General features: G+C 41.7%; 2 protein-coding genes across 3 annotated transcripts; one reads left to right on the forward strand and one right to left on the reverse strand.

The window, feature by feature from the left end:
* Positions 1–4,171: 4,171 nt before the first annotated feature.
* On the forward strand, positions 4,172–9,076 carry LOC311322175 (uncharacterized protein). Of its 2 annotated transcripts, XM_084454214.1 has the most exons (14): positions 4,172–4,333; positions 4,456–4,531; positions 4,791–5,074; positions 5,449–5,487; positions 5,964–6,005; positions 6,112–6,185; positions 6,307–6,393; positions 6,695–6,756; positions 6,979–7,078; positions 7,169–7,331; positions 7,429–7,535; positions 7,625–7,769; positions 7,893–8,019; positions 8,219–9,076. In XM_084454214.1, the coding sequence occupies exons 1-14, from the start codon at positions 4,280–4,282 to the stop codon at positions 8,518–8,520; spliced, it is 1,662 nt and encodes a 553-aa protein (XP_084310340.1). In that variant the 5' UTR covers positions 4,172–4,279; the 3' UTR covers positions 8,521–9,076. The 2 variants fall into 2 exon arrangements, with proteins under 2 accessions (XP_084310340.1, XP_084310341.1); XM_084454215.1 differs by lacking the exons at positions 6,695–6,756; positions 6,979–7,078.
* A 5,533-nt stretch (positions 9,077–14,609) lies between these two features.
* On the reverse strand, positions 14,610–18,146 carry LOC311322151 (uncharacterized protein). The gene is made up of 8 exons (XM_084454189.1): positions 18,103–18,146; positions 17,706–17,750; positions 16,482–17,158; positions 16,254–16,299; positions 15,973–16,064; positions 15,582–15,692; positions 15,147–15,420; positions 14,610–14,883 (listed from the first exon to the last, which is right to left on the reverse strand). The coding sequence occupies exons 1-8, from the start codon at positions 18,127–18,129 to the stop codon at positions 14,689–14,691; spliced, it is 1,467 nt and encodes a 488-aa protein (XP_084310315.1). The 5' UTR covers positions 18,130–18,146; the 3' UTR covers positions 14,610–14,688.
* Positions 18,147–20,197: the final 2,051 nt, after the last annotated feature.

The following is a 20,197-nucleotide window of genomic DNA, read 5'->3' on the forward strand; positions in this document are numbered from 1 at the left end:
TTTGTAGTCACTTGGCTATTTCCGGTTACTTTTGACTTGCGCAGTTGAGCTTCTCTGGCCGACGCGCGTCCACGAAAAAGTTCACATTTCTCTGAAATGTAGACGCGCGTTCCCGGCTCTCCCCGCTTTGATTTAGCAATGAAAACCGGCTTGCATATTAACCTGTTTTTGTCAAATATATCAATTGGAGAAATTATTTTTTGATCCTGGCATCTTAGTTTTAACAAGTTAAATATAATTGAACATGTTTTGTTTGCTAGTAGATGGTATTCATTCCGTTCGCGATAACGTTATTGCAGCCAGGCTAAATTCCTCCAGGGAGCCAGTGACAGGCGAGTTGAAGAGCTTCACTCCCCGCCAGCAGGAGCTCTGGCCGCTGCTACCGCATCTCGGAAAACCCGCTGAGTTCGTGGCTGCTATTTCACACTCGCCCTTGATCAATCCCAATACCGATCCATGGTAATAATGAATCAATCGTTCAGATCAGATCGGCAGTGCTGCATGCATGTTACAACATCATTGTTAGCTTTATTAACATAACCATAGCCTACATTTATCTCTCTAACGTTAGGCTATCCATCACACCAGTCGGCCATTCGATAGCTGGAAGCGGTCAACGCCAACGTTGACTGAAAACACCCAAACTCAGTGTATCGTTTCATCTTCATGCTACACATCAACTCCTTTACATTGTATGTGAATAAATTCCTGTTATTCTAAAAATATCCCATTTCTGTCCATTCCTGGAAAAGGCTAATAATTGCTGTCAAATGATCACTCCAGTTTATCACCGTATCCCACTACCATTTCAACTATGCACAGGAGGTTGTCTTGTGGTCATTTTCATTAAAAAATGATTAGCCTGATCAGTTTGTTGTATGTATTAAGCCCTTTTTGAGCGGTATGCTTGTATTAATAGCTTATAGCTTGCCATACTCACCAACCTTGGGACCTCAGAAATAGGGAGCATTTCCAAACCAAATTGCGGGGGGGGGGGCATTAAAAGCATTACAAATTAGACATTAAAAGCATTAAAACGAAATGTGAAACATTATATATATATATATATATGTGTGTATGGAGCAATTGTTTTTAATGTCCGACTTTTGTCTGTGCTGTTCAGTAAATGTGCATCTGTCCTAATTTATTGTAGCCTATCTACTACACAACCTAGTTCAAATTTATGAATCTCCCGCGGAAGTCAGGAGGGTTGGCAAGTAGGCTATGGTCACTGCTCCCCAGTAAAATTGAATAATTGAGGGGTTACTTACAGTACAAAAAAGTACAGCATTTGTAGAACTCGGATGATACTACATAAATTGCCATGCAAAGCCAGAGACTGTTGCTTGTAGACGACAAGACTGCTGTAACCATTCAAATGTGGAGGCTACACTGCATTGAAGGTGGGTTGGCTTACTTGACACAGAACACAGAAAACGGACACCACAAAAAAGGGCTTAAAGCAGGTCCTAAACAGCAGCAGGTCTGGTTGAGGTGTGAACTGGTCTCCTAAAAATGGCTTGAGCTGTGAGGATAAGAGGAGGCACACTGTTTCTGTTATTACATTTCAATAATAGAATATGACACACAAAACACAAACCACATACATACACACATACACATACAAAGGCCCGTCTTGGTTTAAAGCCCACTCACCAACGTCAAGGTGCAAGCCTATCGAGTGGGAACACGAGACCAATCACGAACAGGACAAACTCAGACGGGACAACACAGCATACAAATAATCGAGGAATATACACAACATCTAAATATAAGACCAAATTTTCTTAAACTATTGGAGACTTGGAAATAACAACTAGGCCTACATGAAGACTTTCACAGTTTCAGACTGCTGTAACCATTAAAGTTTGGAGTAGGCTGCATAAGCTTACACTTAACAATGCACACACACAAAACGCTCAAAAAGGGCTTAATACATACAACAAACTGATCAGGCTAATCATTTTTTAATGAAAATGACCACAAGACAACCTCCTGTGCATAGTTGAAATGGTAGTGGGATACGGTGATAAACTGGAGTGATCTTTTGACAGCAATTATTAGCCTTTTCCAAGAATGGACAGAAATGGGATATTTTTAGAATAACAGGAATTTATTCACATACAATGTAAAGGAGTTGATGTGTAGCATGAAGATGAAACGATACACTGAGTTTGGGTGTTTTCAGTCAACGTTGGCGTTCACCGCTTCCAGCTATCGAATGGCCGACTGGTGTGATGGATAGCCTAACGTTAGAGAGATAAATGTAGGCTATGGTTATGTTAATAAAGCTAACAATGATGTTGTAACATGCATGCAGCACTGCCGATCTGATCTGAACGATTGATTCATTATTACCATGGATCGGTATTGGGATTGATCAAGGGCGAATGTGAAATAGCAGCCACGAACTCAGCGGGTTTTCCGAGATGCGGTAGCAGCGGCCAGAGCTCCTGCTGGCGGGGAGTGAAGCTCTTCAACTCGCCGGTCACTGACTCCCTGGAGGAATTTAGCCTGGCTGCAATAACGTTATCGCGAACGGAATGAATACCATCTACTAGCAAACAAAACATGTTAAATTATATTTAACCTGTTAAAACTAAGATGCCAGGATCAAAAAATAATTTCTCCAATTGATATATTTGACAAAAACAGGTTAATATGCAAGCCGGTTTTCATTGCTAAATCAAAGCGGGGAGAGCCGGGAACGCGCGTCTACATTTCAGAGAAATGTGAACTTTTTCGTGGACGCGCGTCGGCCAGAGAAGCTCAACTGCGCAAGTCAAAAGTAACCGGAAGGCCAGAAAAGCACAACTGCGCAAGTCAAAAGTAACCGGAAATAGTCAAATGACTACAAATTTTGCCAAGATGGCGCGGTTCAATAGGGCTTCATTGTTGATAGCGGCCAGTGAATGGAGTGGCTGTATCCAGTTTATATAATACATCCATGCTGCAGACTCACACAGCTGTCCGCTCGTCAAATTTGTGCCAGAATTCTTATTGGCTGGCCTGGTCTTCAATCACAATATGTCCTGGCCAATGGCAATGAGAGGAGATTCCCATTATAAGATCAGAGAAGGCGCAGAAGAAGAAGACGACGGGAGAGCAAAATGTCGGAATCTAATACACCGCGACCTGTAAGTTATACGTTTGTAATCCTTTAACTATTAATATTATGGTGTTCATATCTTCTTATGGCGGTTGTTTTTGAACTGTATTTAACCTTTTCGAGCCAGGTAACAGCAAGTTAGCTAAGTTTGCAAGCTAGCTAGCTAACTACCGTAGCTTAAGTATGTAGCTAGCGCTAACATTAACGTTAGCTACATTAGCTAGATAGCTAACGGAGGCTCTGGCTAGTTGTGATGTCTAATATATATCTAGCAAATTTAATTTTAAATTGTGTGCTTAAGTTAACTTGTTTAAATTTATTTAGGGGCATGGTACAGTAGAGTCAGTGGCCAGGGACCTGGTGTCATTGCTGCTTGGTACCATGAGCCCCGAGGCCGGGACTGAGAGACGAGGGTCAAGTAACGTGCAGCAGACTGAGAGACCAGGGCCAAGTAACGTTATGCGGCAGATGACACCAGGGCCAAGTAACATTACAGTGCAGCAGACGAGACCAGGACCAAGTAACGTTACTGTGCAGCAGGAGATGTCTAGGTTAATGCTTACCCATTCGTTCATAAAGTTTCATTGGCAGTTTGTTTTGCTGTTGCATACATGATCAGATTAGACATTGATCTGTAACTTAACTGGTTTAGAAAATGTATGCATGATATTTAGAATTGTAAATGCAACGGTTTCTTGTTATGGATGACTTATGTCTCGGACTTATCCCATCTGAGACATAGTCCTCCATGAACGGATGGGATAAATAGATGAGGATGTTACAGATGGACCGCTAGTCTACAGATAGTAAATTGCCAGTTTGGGAACCTTTAAAAGTCTAGCTGAGTACCTAGGACTGGAATAAGGAACTGATTAGCACTGATAAGATACTGTAAGGACAAGTGATTACATGAATTCCAATGTACCTGTACTTGTTACACATGGCAAATAAACTTGCTATTCTATTCTATTAACCTGATATCCACTTATTTTTTTAATCCTCAGATCTTTCCCATGCTATTATGGCTCAAAAGCAGGCAAGCGTGGCAAAAAAAGGTTTTTAACTGCCACAAAAGAGCCCACCAGTAAGACATTTACTTTGCATTTTTACCTGCTGCCAAAACATACAAGCAGGACACCTTTGCCAGCAAAGGAGCTTGAACTTCTGCAGATGGGTCTGGGAAGACAGACCGTATGTATTCCTGAAGACAGCAATCACACAGAGGTACAGTTATCAGTCCAGTAGTTCGTCTCAGTGTGAAATGCAGTCACGACAAGACATAGCCTTAGTCATGTGCCACTTTTTCCATATGTTCTTTCTCTGTCCCTCTGCTTTGCTTATCCAAGATTTCAAGGATCCTGACTGAGGCATACCCAAAAATGGAGGCCCTTCGCGGAGGATGGCTCTTGCACAAAGCAGCAGGTGTGCAACACAAAAATCTAAGATTTAGCTTTGCTTGGTTTTTGTCTTTTACTGTTATTTACGACATCCCGATTTCCATCACTGTCATTTTTTTCTGTAAACAGACTTAATTGTGAATTAAGTACTTATTGTAGCATAACAGATTTAACCATTGAAATTCTTTTGCTCATCAACAAAATAAGGAAATCTGATTTTCACCTGGTTTCCACCTGCCTTAGCTGCACTTAATGCCGATTTTCTATTTCTTTTTCCTTCAAAGGTGGTAGTGGTCAAAGAAAACTGATAGTAATTCCGCCAGAAGCAGAGGGCTACTGTGCTACAGCTCTGCGAGCTGTGTCAAGTGGTGGCAAAGCCACGTTCTATATAGTGCCACTCCAGGAGACTTTGGACACCTCTCCTCTGCCTCCTGACAGCCACCACTTTGCGAAGATGCCCAAGAGCACATGCCAGCAGTGCAACGAATCCATGCCGTTGCATATGCTGTCAGTGCACATACAGACTTGTAAGGGAGAACTGTCAGATGACACTGAGGATGAGGAACAGGTGAGGGCAAAGTGTTTTGGTGCCAGTAGGGCTGGGCTATGTCTCGAATTAATTTGATTAATTAGCATTAAGCTTTTTACACAATGTGAAAAATGGCTAAATTGCAAAATGGAGATTAGTGCTTCCTCTGCTGTCACAGTCACTCAAACGCCAGCGCCAGCACCAGCAGTTCTTTCAGGGCACATTTCAAAATCTAGGTTTGGTCCTCCAAAACCTTTCTAATCTTTCAAATTATATCCGCTTTGCATGCCTCTCTCTCTGCCGATTGCTCAGGTGTTTATCGCCCAGCCCTAGGTGCCAGTGATAATTGGAACATGACCAGAAAGATATGGATTGTTTATTGAATGTATTGCCTTGTCTTTATGAATCTGCAGACCGCCAAAGATGTATGGGTGGTTGAGGACAAGACGAAGGTAAACGTAACACATCACATCAAAAACAACTATCGTTCCAGTTGGTTGTGTTGAGCCGTATGGATTTTCAGAGGTGGCTATTCTCATGCAGTGGATTCATTTGGAGATGTGACTCGTCTCTTAAGCAGTTCTCAAATTTGGGCCGTGTTTATTAGCCTACCCTGTAGTAGGACATCTAAGCCTACCAAAATTGATGACATAGCCTACTTAAATGACATAGGCCTACTGGAATGCCTCTCAATGTTTCCACTGTTTATTCTAAAAGGTCAGTGTATAAAGAAAACTATTTTTGAATCCTGTTTTCTCTTGAGTCCATGTAAACAGAAAAAAAATAGATTAAAATCGTGAATCGTCCATATTTTGGCCATATCGCCCCCAGCCCTAGGTGCCAGTGATAATTGGAACATGACCGGAAATACATGGATTGTTTATTAATTGTTTATTGAAAGTATTGCCTTGTCGTTATGAGACTGCAGACCGCCGAAGATGCATGGGTGGTTGAGGACAAGACGAAGAATGTAAACATAACACATCGCTAACCTCAAAAAACACTATTGTTCCCATTGGGCCAGTATCTGTCAGTGTGTTAGGTGTTTGTAACATAACAGCCTTTTCAAATTTCAGGTGGTTTGTCCAATTTGCACCAAAGAATTCACAGAAGATTACATCACAATCCATGCTAGCCATTGTGGAGAAAGGTGATCTGCTTTGCTTGTGTTAAGTATCATAAACATCTTTGAATAGAAGCATCATGATGTCTGTGTATATGCATTGTTTTAGCCTTGGACTTTATGTTATTTTTTATCTTGTTTCATGTAGTGATAGTGAGACATGTGCATGGAGTTCTGCTGCAAACAACACTGATGAAAGTACTCCTGCTCAAGCTCCTGTATGTACACCAAAAAGGTAAGTTGTGTTTTTAAGGCAAGCTTACCATTTACATTAAATACAGAATGGGCCACTTTCGTTATTGTTCTACCAACAGCCAGTCACAACATTGGCTGTCTCTCAAATTTATTAAAGAAGCTGTTCACCAATCAACAAAACACATTACACAATCACATAACCATCTCTTATGTGAGACCAACTCTGTTGGTCCGATTGTGAGTTAGTAGCCTTAATATCTTCCAAAACACCATGCATGTTAAAAGGGAGTAAGGTTTACAAACATGTTTGCGATTGATTCAATATATCTTGCCCTTCACAGTGCAGACGATGTACTAAGCTTCCTTGAAGAGCAAGTCGACACCACTAAAGAATTTAAACTGTGTGTAAGCAGAGAAGACCTTCTAGAGAGGGGCATTCTTCAGTGGAACAGGAAGAAAGTCTCTCCAGTCAGTACAGTCAAAGTACAGTACATAGGAGAGGCAGGCATTGATACTGGAGCTCTTAGGAAAGAGTTTCTGACTGGTGAGTTTATGTACGTGTCTTGCTCTGATGGATAACAATAACAAAGGGTAATCTTAAAGCAGGTTTTGCTCTTGGCTTAAGATATGGTTTCAGGTGTTGAGAACAGATTCTTCGAGGGAACTGGGAGCCGGGGCAAAAATCCCAAGTACTCCTTGACAGACTTGGATAACGAGAATTTCAGGTGAAGTCTTTTTCTATTTGAATGAAACGTAGACAAGGACTGTTTTCATTGTATTTTACAACTTACAACTTTTTCCCCTTTTAAAAACAGAACTGTTGGTGAAATATTGGCTGTCAGCCTAGCACAAGGTGGCCCAGCTCCTGCATTTCTGAATGAGTGGTGCTACAATTTCCTCTGCACAGGAGAAGTGACCTTGCATTCTCTGTCTAAGGAGGATGTGACTGATTTAGAATCTTCTCTTCTCATCAGCAGGGTAAACACTCACTTTTACTCTTTTTTAGATATGCATCAGGTCTAACATTTGAACATATTATCTCACCCTGTCTTCTTTTACTATTTTGTCTTTTCAGGTTGAAAATGCTGCAGATCCTGAAACACTGATGTCGTTAGCTGATGATATACTAACCTGTGGATATACTCGCCAGATTAAAGAGGAGTGTAAAGAAATCATCATTCGGTAAGGACTTTGAGAATAAAGCTAATTTGTGATATCATTTTTGTACTTTTTTTATTTTTAACCACTTTTTGCATGATTTGTCTTCAAAGGGCTATTGTCTTGCACTCTACAACAAGACTGGTCCCAATCCTCCAACAACTGCGCAAAGGTATGGCACTGTACGGCCTGGTGGATCAGATGGCTGAAAACTCTGAGGCTTGCAAATCCCTGTTCGTTCCTGGGAAGATCATCAAAGTAAGTGCATCATTTGTAATATTCTGTTCTTCCTGACATTGCTCTTTTCCCCGTATTTCTAGTTCTTAAACACTGAGATCCAATATTCATCAAAAATTGCTTTATTTACTGTTTTCTTTGTAGCCGGACGCTGATTTCATAATGATGCACTGCAAGCCAAGTTTCAGTGAAAAAGGAACATTGAATGAGAACGCTGAGAGGAAGGTTGTCAACTTCCTACAAGATTTCCTGGAGGAGCTTGAAGCAGCAGGTACATAACGTATTACGTCAGTTTTATAATGTTTCTACTGTGCGGAACACTAAGAAACCCATAGATATTTATAAATGCTGCATTTCTTTGACCATATTCTTCTAAAAATAAATGTTACAAGGACACAAGTTTTGGACCGTAAGCCAAAGTAGCTCTTGTCTAGTCTTAATTTTATTGAAAACTGAATCTTACATTGCAGATGAGACAGTCGGTACTGCTGCTGACGACACAGAACCCCTCTCCGTGCAGGATGTCCTCAAGTGGATGACGGGTCAAGCACACATCCCCATCCTCCCACAGGAAAAGAGAGATTTTAAAATCACATTTGATTTTGAACATAGCTGTAGGGAGAAGCTAGGTGTTCACACTGTGTGCTACCCTACAGTGAGTGCGTGCAGTTGTACAGTAACATTTCCAGTTCAGCATCTGACTAATGGCCCTGAGTTCAAAAGAATAATGACGGAGGCAGTTAGATATGGTGGAGGATTTTTTAGAGTTTAATTAGTAATATATACCAGGCGATTTGTGTCTGTGGGAGGTTTGGGAGTTTAGTGTAGAAAGATATACCAGACGATTTGTGTCTGTGGGAGGTTTGGGAGTTTAGTGTAGAAAGATATACCAGGCGATTTGTGTCTGTGGGAGGTTTGGGAGTTTAGTGTAGAAAGATATACCAGACGATTTGTGTCTGTGGGAGGTTTGGGAGTTTAGTGTAGAAAGATATACCAGGCGATTTGTGTCTGTGGGAGGTTTGGGAGTTTAGTGTAGAAAGATATACCAGACGATTTGTGTCTGTGGGAGGTTTGGGAGTTTAGTGTAGAAAGATATACCAGACGATTTGTGTCTGTGGGAGGTTTGGGAGTTTAGTGTAGAAAGATATACCAGGCGATTTGTGTCTGTGGGAGGTTTGGGAGTTTAGTGTAGAAAGATATACCAGGCGATTTGTGTCTGTGGGAGGTTTGGGAGTTTAGTGTAGAAAGATATACCAGGCGATTTGTGTCTGTGGGAGGTTTGGGAGTTTAGTGTAGAAAGATATACCAGGCGATTTGTGTCTAGGAGGTTTGGGAGTTTAGATTTACTCTGTCAGCTACAGAAATCCCTGGGACCATGTCCTCACAGCTGTAGTACAAACTGTTGAAAATAAGTGCAAGTGTGTACATGTCTCAGAAACCATTGCACCATTATGTGTTTACATGAATATTAGAAAACTGACATAGGGCTTCTCTGAATAGGTTAATGTATCAGGAGGACAGCAGTGTTATAAAATGTTTGTTTGCATAGAGACGATAAATGGTTTCCTTTACTGCACTTTGAATGTTATATCTCGCCACAATACAGGGTTGTGCTGTTTATTGATCTTGCAGCTTTTTGTATATCGTTAATTTATATAAAGTTGTGATGTAGAGCTTGTTACAGTAGTGCCTAGAAAAGTCACTCAACTGTTGAATAAAAATTGTTTCATATCTCGCCACAATACAGGGTTGTGCTGTTTATTGATCTTGCAGCTTTTTGTATATCGTTAATTTATATACAGTTGTGATGTAGAGCTTGTTACAGTAGTGCCTAGAAAAGTCACTCAACTGTTGAATAAAAATTGTTTCAGTGTAAAATATGAAATGTTCATTACTTTCTAGAATAGATGTCATTAAATTTTCAAAATCACACTGCAATGCTCTTTTCCGTCAGCAGATGGTGCAGGGGGTCATTCTGACAAGATTTATATTTCTAGCATTATCTGTAGAGTTAATGTGCAGAATGACGCCAATTATTTTAATGTTTCATAACTGAAGCACATTTGTTATAGTTCCTGACATTGCCAAAGTGTTATGACTGCTCAATGACACAGGGTTCTTCCGTTGTACCTTACATGCTGAATTCACTGCACACAGTGATCACAATTTCCAATAAATAAAGTTTTATTTTATGTCACAGGGAGTTGTTTATATAGGCCTACGATAATTCATAGACTCCCTGATGATACAGCAGTGATAGGCCTGATCTCCAATAATGATGAGGGCCTATCTGGAGGAAATGAGGCTCCTGACCCAGTGGTGTCAGGATAACAACCTCCATCTGAACGTCAAAGACAAAGGAGATGCTGGTGGACCTTGGGAGGAAGCAGGAGTGGAACTACACCCCCATAACCATCAACGGGGCCCCTGTAGAGAGAGTGGACAGTTTCAAGTACCTTGGTGTCCAGATCACCAAGGACCTGACATGGTCAACACACAGACACTCGGCGTGAGGAAAGCACGATTGAGAGCATCCTGACTGGGAATATCACCACCTGGTACGGGAACAGCAGCACGCAGGATCACAAGGCCCTACAGAGTGGAACGGTCAACGGAACATGCATTAGGGGGGCCACTCCCTCACCTCGGGGACATCTACACCAAGAGATGCAAGACCAAGGCCAACAGAATCCTGAAGGACCCCAGCCACCTGTTCTCTCTGCTTCAGTCAGGGAAACGTACCGCACCCACATGGAAGGCACAGAGAGACTAAGAAAGAGCTTTTTCCCCCAGGCCATCCGGCACCTGAGTGACTAGCTAGTATATACAGTCTCACCACATTTAGATACATAGGGGCGAATTCACTAAAGGATTCCGTTTTCAGAGACGTGGTGGTATTTAAGCGCAAGGGGGGTGTCATGGCCAGCCTTTCCGCTGATTATGGCAGCAGTGATTGTTGCGAGGCGAAGGCATCGCAATGCCAGGCATGTTGTTTGGGAGAGAATATTTAAAAGAAGAATGTCACTTTTTGATTTAACACTAGAACCGCAGCGGCTCACTATATAGGCCTACCTATATCGGCCAGTAGCCGTTCAATGGACGTAGCGTACCATAAGAACGCATTGTTTTTTACGGTATACGGTTTTAGGATTGTACTGTACAACTCAAGGCTTAATGTTCTCCTTTCATACTACTCACTATGACTATGGCAATAAAATAACACAACAAAATGTTATTTTCGCACTAAATAAAATTCATAATTATCTAATTATCTAGTTGATATACGAAAAAACAATAAGCCGTTGTATTGGCTATGGGCTACTAGTTGTAGGTTATTGGCTACACGAGTTGATGCGCTCTGCTCTTACGCGCGGTTGAAGCGGCAGCTCAAATACACTTCGCACATCTGCACCTTGGCAGTGCAACTGCCACAGACAGTTTTGGTGCACTTTGTGCACTGGTAGACAGTTCTGTTCTTGCTGCAGCTTGTCTTCACCATGCAGGTATTTTTTTGGGGGGTGTTCTTCTGTGGACACTGCGAGAGCCGCCGCCGGTGGCTGTTTGGACGCCATCCATCGGCGCGCAGCTCTTCAGCCAACTGGAGGATGAAGTCGCGTCTGGGGAGGCTCTTTAGACTATGCGTCTCTCCACCAGTCCCCAGCGAGTCCAAGCTCCCCCAATGAATAATACTTATTTATAATAGTCTACATAGTGCGAAACTGTCAATATAATAGGCTATACATATAGCGCGAAACTGCGCATTCCCTATAGCCATTCATTGAACGGCTGGCGGCCGATATAGGTATACATTTTTTAAAAAACATAAAAAAAATATAGTGTATTTGATGATCTAGAAAATATTTAACAATAGGGGGTGCAACAGAACACCATTTTAGGAAAAGTCATTGACTGGCGGACTTCCGGAGATACAGGTTGCCAGCTCAAACAATTCTTGCCCTATTCGACCAAATCAAAGATGACATTGAGCCAGTCAATAAAAGATCCCATGCAATACCTGGGATTACCAAACTGCTGGCAACACTGCAGGTTCTTGCGTCTGGATCGTTCCAGACACCGATGGCAGGTGGCTCTGGTCTATCACAGCCATCCATCAGCAGGGCCATGTGGGAGGTTCTACCAGCAATTGTAAGACTAGCTCCACAAAACATCACATTTCCTCAAAACATGCGGGAAATTGAGGAGACAAAGCAGGAGTTTTTCAACTTTTCTGGCTTCCCCAATGTTGTGGGTGCAATTGACTGCACTCACATACCCATAGTACCACCATTAGAAAACGAGCATGTCTTTCGTAATAGGAAGCAAACATACTCCATGAACACCCAGGTAGTATGCAACGGCAATAATATTGTCACGAATGTGGTTGCCAAATTCCCTGGGTCGGTACACGAACGCTACATTTTTAGGAGCAGCGGCCTGTATGGGATCATGCAAGACATGGAGGACAATACCTGGTTACTGGGTAAGAAAGTTGTTTAGAGAAAACGTTACTGCTTTAATATTCATTGCAAATGTGCAATTAAAATATGTGCTTTTGTATTATAGGTGACGGCAGGTATCATCTTCAGCCATGGATGATGACTCCCGTGCGTAATCCTTCCAACATTGGATAGGCGGCGTACAACCGGGCTCACATCAGGACGCGCGGTGTGATTGAGTGCACATTTGGAATCCTGAAAAGCCGTTTTAGATGCCTAGATCGTACCGGTGGGGCAATGTTATACACTCCACCAAAAGTATGCCAGATCATCATAGCGTGCTGCATCTTGCATAAACATAAATGACAATTTTTCCTTTGTTCGTCTTTTCAAATCATTCCACCTCCGTTTGCAGTCTTCCGCGTTTACACACACCAATGGCACTGACTGCTTGGGAAATTAAACCCCAAATATGATTTTTTGCTGCAGCCGTGATCTTTTTTTGCGGAAAGCTGTGAGACATGTTTTTGAACCTTGTTCGTGAGGACTTCAAGTTCGCGGAGTGAAAATCGTATCTTTCTTTTTCTGTCTGCCATCCTCCAATGATATGCATACGAGTTGTATGCGCAGTATTTATAGTAATTTCCTATATCAGCAGCAAATTCCACTCATCCGCAAACCCCGAATGGGCGTGTTTGCGCTGGGATATTATTAGCTTAATGTCTTTAGTGAATGGGTTTTTACAACGGAGCACATAGCTGGAGCAACGCGCAATGTAATGTTGCATTAACTGCCGCAATTCCGCTTTAAGCCCCCCGCAGACCGCATCCGCCACGATGTCGTACGACGGCGCACGGCGCTGTGTCCAGCTAGCCCCGCACACAGGCTGCGACATTCGATCCCACGATTTCACCAATCTCGCCAGCACCGGTCTCTTATAAGAGTTACAAAATGTTGTCTTTTGTAATGTTTGGACATGGGGTCATAGCATTGGATATTTCTGCACCTCGGCAATTATTTTCTCCTCTATTGTAATTCAGCTGGGTAGACTAAAATAACCGTTAATAAAATAGATGTAGGCTAGCCTACATTTTAGCAAAACAATAGGCCTAAACGACACAACAAGGACATGGAAGAGATGGGAATAAAAATGTTTAACTTTTAATGATTAGCTTACTTTTACATATATTTAATAAACAGGCATTGCAGGAAATCACATGCATTAATCCAAGTTGGATTGCCACATGTCGGCAGCCGCATTCCAAAAAATAGAGCCGAGTCGAAATCAACCCGGGGCGACATTGTCGGCAGCTGTCGGCACGCCGCCGGTGTGCGGGCTTCCATAGGAAACAATGGGAGCTATTTATTTGGAACGTCGTTTTGTGTCGTGTCGTGGCGGTGGCGGATGCGGTCTGCGGGGGGCTTGAGTGAATTCGCCCCATAGTGTCAGTATATCTAGTGTATAAATATCACTGTATACGACAGGCTACTATTTGACAAATGAATCTGAATCTGACTGAGACTCTCCTTTGTAACCACCCAACATGTGTGTAAATAATCATGAGATGTTGAAAAGTGACAGTGAGCATGATTACATGCAAAATTGAACCCATTCACACATCGAATGGCAAGGAGATGTCGGCATGGGCTGTCCCGTTATGATCATTGGATGTGCTATGAATATTCTTGGAATGTTGATCAAGGTACTGGCAAAACATTACATTGAACATAATTTTGAGTTCTTCAATAGACCTAATAATTTTAGATTGTTTTCATTGTGTAGGATAGACTACTGTATGTCTCTACGCATTACATTACAATAATTAAGCAGACGCTTTTATCCAAATCATTATAGACCTATGCATGACTGAGATAAGGCAATATACTACACAAAAGTTGAGTTAGATTATTGGCAGGGCTGCCGTTAAGTGTATTGTGTTGCAGTTATGAATAGTAATGCTTCATATTTGTTTTTAGATCAAATTGATGTAAACAATAAAATAAACAAGAATCAGGTGAAGCTAAAATCGTATTCCTATACCGCAACAGACATCAAAAGAACTCTGCCGCGAGCCCCACACTCAACCGTCGCCCTCTGCTGGTCGTGTGCCCAAAATACACTTAATCAAACCCAGAAAGAAAATAGACCAAATTGTACGAAAATATTTTATTTGTGATTGTATTGTATTTGTGAAGCTGAGTGTTGGGAAATGGTGATGTCCACCTGTTTCACATCCTCCAGCTACTGCTTCCTGAGGTTCCACACAGAATAGGACATCAGTGTGCTGTCAAATAAAACACTGATTCAAAACACACAAAACTATTCAGACACACCCACCCACTCCTACATATATAGACTAACCACTCTACTCCAACACCTACACACCTACAAAAAAGAAAGTAATGCCATACCCTAACCCTAAAGTAATCTATCCACTAATCTCTATCCACAACTAATATACTGCATATCCGGCAGCAGCATGGTTCGACGATGGTTTGATATTTCAGATACTATGCAAGAAACGTATGTATAAGTCACGACCATGTGAGGGTGAATGTTCAAGAGGATTGATGGCTCTCTGTAGCTCTGACAGGGCTTGCTCATCTAGTGGGCACTCAATTTCAGGAACCTCAATTGCACCACTGTAGTCTTCTGATAGTATGGCACTCTCCCAGTCTATGTCTGGGTCCTGAAGATCCTACACAATTATAAACAGATTAATGTCAACAGTAATGTCACACTGACACATTTTCACACTATCCAAACATTTCTAACATTCTAAGACTATGTAGTTAAAATATTGTTAACACATTTGCAAGTATGTGGTTGTTTACAAACCCACCCAAGTAAAAAGCCATACTCTGTTTACTCATGCCTTTGTTATCTGTTATAAAAATTGTGACCGATTGAATAGATGACTGAAACCCATTGTCATTAAGACTACATTTTAACAAAGAGTACCTCAAGTCTCTCCCCTTCGTCTAGATCTTGCATATGTCCCATATGCCACAGCTGGTGTGGAGTGAGATTTCCCTCAGTCCGTAGAGGGTGATGATTCCATCCTCCAATGAAGGTATCCAGGTCTGCTCGGAGGCGAGGAAGAAAGATGTAGTGCACACCAAAGAGATGGAGGGTGTTGGAGATGTCAAGCAGACCATCCTCTTCAAGAGTGTGTAGAATGTCATGGTACTTGCTGGTAACAGCAACCCAGACGTCTCGCCAAAGGCGCTCTATCCTGAAACGCAGTTGTTATTAATTGACTGGTGTGTCTAGCTAAAATAGTGTAGGAGCAGTTGTGCGGCAAAAACAGAGCTTATAATAAAACAGAGCTTATAATAATAACTATAATAAGTATGCCAGACAACTAAAAAGCAACTACATAAAAAAAAAACATACCTTTGATTGTGCACACTCTTTCCTGATATGAAGCTTGCTCTTCCTGTTCCACGTGTAGCAAACATGAAATGTGCAATGTCTACATTTTCCACTCCCTGGTCCGCCCTAACCCTGCATTTGAAATGAAAATGAATAATATACATTACTTTCAAATCCAGTAGATGCCAGTGGCAGACAGAAATAGTTAGTGAAAGCGAGGTTTATAAGGAACCCATCTAAAGGCCAATGTAATTTTTCTATAGCAAGAACACAGTGCAATCTACGTTTATTTAATAATGATACGTTGAATCCCAAAAATGTCTGTGGTCACTTTACTTGTTATTATTAACTTTAACTTAATGTAAAAATGTCAGATCTCAATCCTCATGTTTGTGTTTTATTTGTTGGTTACCTTGATGGTAAGCCATGGAGCTGTGTAGACTTCAGGAAAAAAGCAAATGCTGTCGATGCTCTGTTGTTCGTTGAAGCATCCAAGTACATAACCTACAATTACACCACATGACATTATACATATACATTGTTTACAGTAGCTGAAAAGGATATGACCCTATGCAGACATTGAGGTCTCCACACAATGAAATCTTAAGCTCAAATTGAGAATTCATACATTTTAGCCAACCGACAGATTTAGCTGTTCTAATTTACCAACCACATTAAGTAAAAATCAATTACCTTTCTTGAGTAGCCATCTACTCCACCAAAAACAACAATATTGTACCTGTTCAAGAAAAAGAAAAAATACTGTATAGTATCCAGTGTTTTTGGCTGCACAACTGCTCCTACACTGTTTAAGCTAAACACATCATGCAAACTCTAAATTCTTTAGGACAACCTAATGCTTACTATAGGTGTTTAAGTTTCATCATTTTTGTGGCACTATTGCAATGTAAAGAATTTTACCTTATCAGTTTGTGATTAGTATCAACATGGACCAAGGAAAGGGGGCCTTTCACAGAATAGCTCCTCCGCACAACACATCCTAACTGCATGAGCCGTGAAAAGATCCCTGATGCATCAACCCGATGCATGGATGTCATGATTCTACACCACTGAACACGGAGGCCCATTGAAGTCAACTGTCCCCGAACCATGCGATACCCAGCGTTTGGCATTTCAGTCTTGAAAGTCGAAATCACATCATCAAGCTCTTGGTCAGACATTGTGCTGTATGATCCTCTCACAGACAAATCAAACTCTTGCATCCTTCGGTAAATTGTCCTTCTAGAAACACCAAGGCATTTGGCAATGCAAGAGACAGGCAGATGTGTGTCTAGTAAACTCTTCAGTTTTTCTCTCTCCACCACAATTTTGGGGCACCCAGCACCTGGACGAACTTCTCTTTCCAGTTCTACAATAGTCATAGAGCTGGCCTCAATTTCAGAACTGACAATCTGATTGAGGTGTCGTAGTCTTTCTATAATCTCTGGGGGAATGTCTATCTGTTCAGAAAAAGACTCAAATAAAATAAGCTCGTGGCGGCTAAGGAACTCCAAGTAATCCAGGTTGAGTGGTTGCTGGTTTATGGCAGATTGAAGTTTTGTTAAAAGTCTCTCCATAAACTGCTGCCTCAACATATCCTGTTGGAAAGATAAGGTCAAATTAACTTCCCAAACAAAAAAGCTCACTATAAATATGTCTAAAGATTCTGCTGGCAATATTGTTGGTAGTGGAACGATTAAATCATTAATCTTAAACTTATCATTAGTGGATAACAGTGTATGTGATGTGGATGTTAATAGCCTAAGTGTAGGCCAGTATTTAGATGGCCTGCTAGTAATTTAAATGGCTTGCTAGAAGTTACTATTTGGCATCTCATACACACAATTATCAACCCATGATCGCAGCCCAAGTATGATTTAAAAATGAGATGAAGCGCATTCTGTCCAAGTAAATCATATCTGAAATTTACTAAAGGATGTCACAGATGATATGTAATTTGCCTAATGTCATTTGTGTTAAATCTAACTAACTATCTGGTATAACTGCCATGCCCAGCTCTGGCAATACCCTGATAGCTAGTGAGCAAGCTAGGTTAATTATGTAGCCTACTAGACATCTAAAAATGGATTTCATGAAAGTGAATTTAAAGTAGGCCAGTTATATAATCAAGGACTAAATACTCACATCTGGCTGTAGTGCGCAGTCTTCATGTGACCGCGCTTCTTCTTCCTGTTCAAAACACTATTATAGTTAGCTACAGTAGCCTACAAATTAAAATTAGTAGCTAGACATATTACTGGTCAGATACTGAGCCACAAATTTAAATAAATGGTCAGAGCCTCCGTTAGCCATCTAGCTAGCGAACGTTAGCTAGTGCTATGTAAAGTCTAACCTTAGCTAACATTTACATTAGTGCTAATACTTAAGCTACGGTAGTTAGCTAGCTAGCTAGCCAATTTAGCTAACTTGCTGTTACCTGGCTCGAAAAAAAACATGCTAAATACAGGACAAAAACAACCGCCATAAGAAGATATGAACACCATAATATTAATAGTTAAAGGATTACAAACGTATAACTTACAGGTCGCGGTGTATTAGATTCCGACATTTTTGCTTTCCCGTCGTCTTCTTCTTCTGCGCCTTCTCTGATCTTATAATGGAAATCTCCTCTCATTGCCATTGGCCAGGACATATTGTGATTGAAGACCAGGCCAGCCAATAAGAATTCTGGCACAAATTTGACGAGCGGACAGCTGTGTGAGTCTGCAGCTGGATACTCGACGATAATCTGTGCGCCACTCACAGACCAAGGAAGTGGATCGAGCAGATCAGGCTTCGTTCGTGCATATATGGACTTTACCAGCCATGCAAATACACTTTAATGAGTACAAAATAGATTTTCCTTTCCTCAAAATTAATAATAATTTGCGAGACGACACATTTCTCTTCGACATTAAGTTTATGCGTGTGCAAAACATCTCTTTGTGCGCTCAGATATCCCCTCCTGCGCACAGAATATTGGCACAAAAATAATGGCAAAGCTTTGAGCAAGCAGGCAGAGGTTTGAGCACACACACCATGCGCCACGCACAGAGCAAGGAAGTGGAGCGAGCAGATCAGGCATCATGCGTGCATATATGGACTTTACCATCCGTGCAAATACACTTTTATTGAGTACAAAATAGATTTTCCTTTCCTCAAAGTTAATAATAATTTGCGCAACGATACATTTCTCTTCGAAATTAAGTTTACGCGTGTGCAAAACATATTTGTGAGTGCGCAGAATTTTGGCACAAAAATAACCCCATATAGACCTAGCCTACACCTGGTAGAGGGAGGGGAAGGAAAATGGAAGAGCTGGTTTCCAAACCTCACACCAATTCGACAATTGGGACCATTTTGGTTTCAGGCCCAATCAGAGGGGCGAACCTGCAAATTTGGATGTAGCGGTTTGCCGGTTGTGTAAAAAAAAATGTTGCTGTCAAAAGTGGAAACACAACCAATTTAAAACAACACCTAAAAACTCACCATCCCATCCAATTCGCCGAACAAAATAAGAGCAGCCGTGCCGCGGAAACAGCTGGTCCCGCCCGGCAACTGAGCCTGGCGGGACCAGTCTGAAATGGCGCACGCTCACAAGGTAACCCATTACATCACCAAAGAGATGCGTCCATTCAATACAGTGGAGAAGCCAGCATTTATGGAGATGCTGCGCGCCTTTGATTCTCAATATGAGTTACCTAGCAAGACCTACATATCCAAAACGGCAGTCCCGTCGATCTACAATAAAGTGAAAGCCGACGTTATTAGTGATCTAAAAATGTCCCCTTCTACTCGGCAACAACGGATATGTGGTCGAGCTCAAACATGCCTCCCTATATGAGTTTGACCATCCACTACATAACAACTGAGTGGGCTCTGCAGACGAGATGCTTAGAGACCAGATACGTAGCCTACCTGAGAATCATACCGCTGACGTAGGCTACTTGCCGAGACGCTCGAGTCTACTTTGGCAGACTGGGCATTAGATGCGCGCAAACTGTCATGTATAACTACAGATAACGGTGCTAACATTGTGGCTGCAGTGCGCACACTTGGATGGCCATGGCTCAACTGCTTTGGCCACAACCTCCATCTGGCAGTAACGCACGGGCTAGACGGTACCAAGGACACCAAAGAGCGCACCGGCCGTGCCATGGGACTGTGTCGGAATCTCGTGAGCGCCTTCAGCATGAGTTGGAAAAAGAAGAGGGACCTGAGGAAGGCCCAGACTGATGCAGGTCTCCCCCAACACAGTCTAGTACTGGTGAGTGATGAATAAATCATATAAATAACCTACGTATTATGTTGTCAGTTTAAAATAGTTGAGAAGCGTACTATAGCCTATTGGCCAACGTTTGTGTTATGCTTTATTATTTAGGCTACAATTAAATTAGGGATGTGAAAAAATATAGGCTATTCAAAACGAATAAAATCAAAACGAATAAAACAAAATCAAAGGAAGAGGGAGCAGAGTAGGCCTAGGCTATGTGAGTGCGCCTGGTTGTGATTTAGGCCTATCATACCCAGTCCCCTGGCACAGCCGGTTATTTCTCTCAGCACCTCGTCTGCAGAGCCCACTCAGTTGTTATGTAGTGGATGGTCAAACTCATAGGGAGTCATGTTTGAGCTCGACC

Source organism: Borostomias antarcticus, assembly GCF_949987555.1.
Source record: "Borostomias antarcticus genome assembly, chromosome: 19".
Classification (NCBI taxonomy): Eukaryota; Metazoa; Chordata; class Actinopteri; order Stomiiformes; family Stomiidae; genus Borostomias; species Borostomias antarcticus.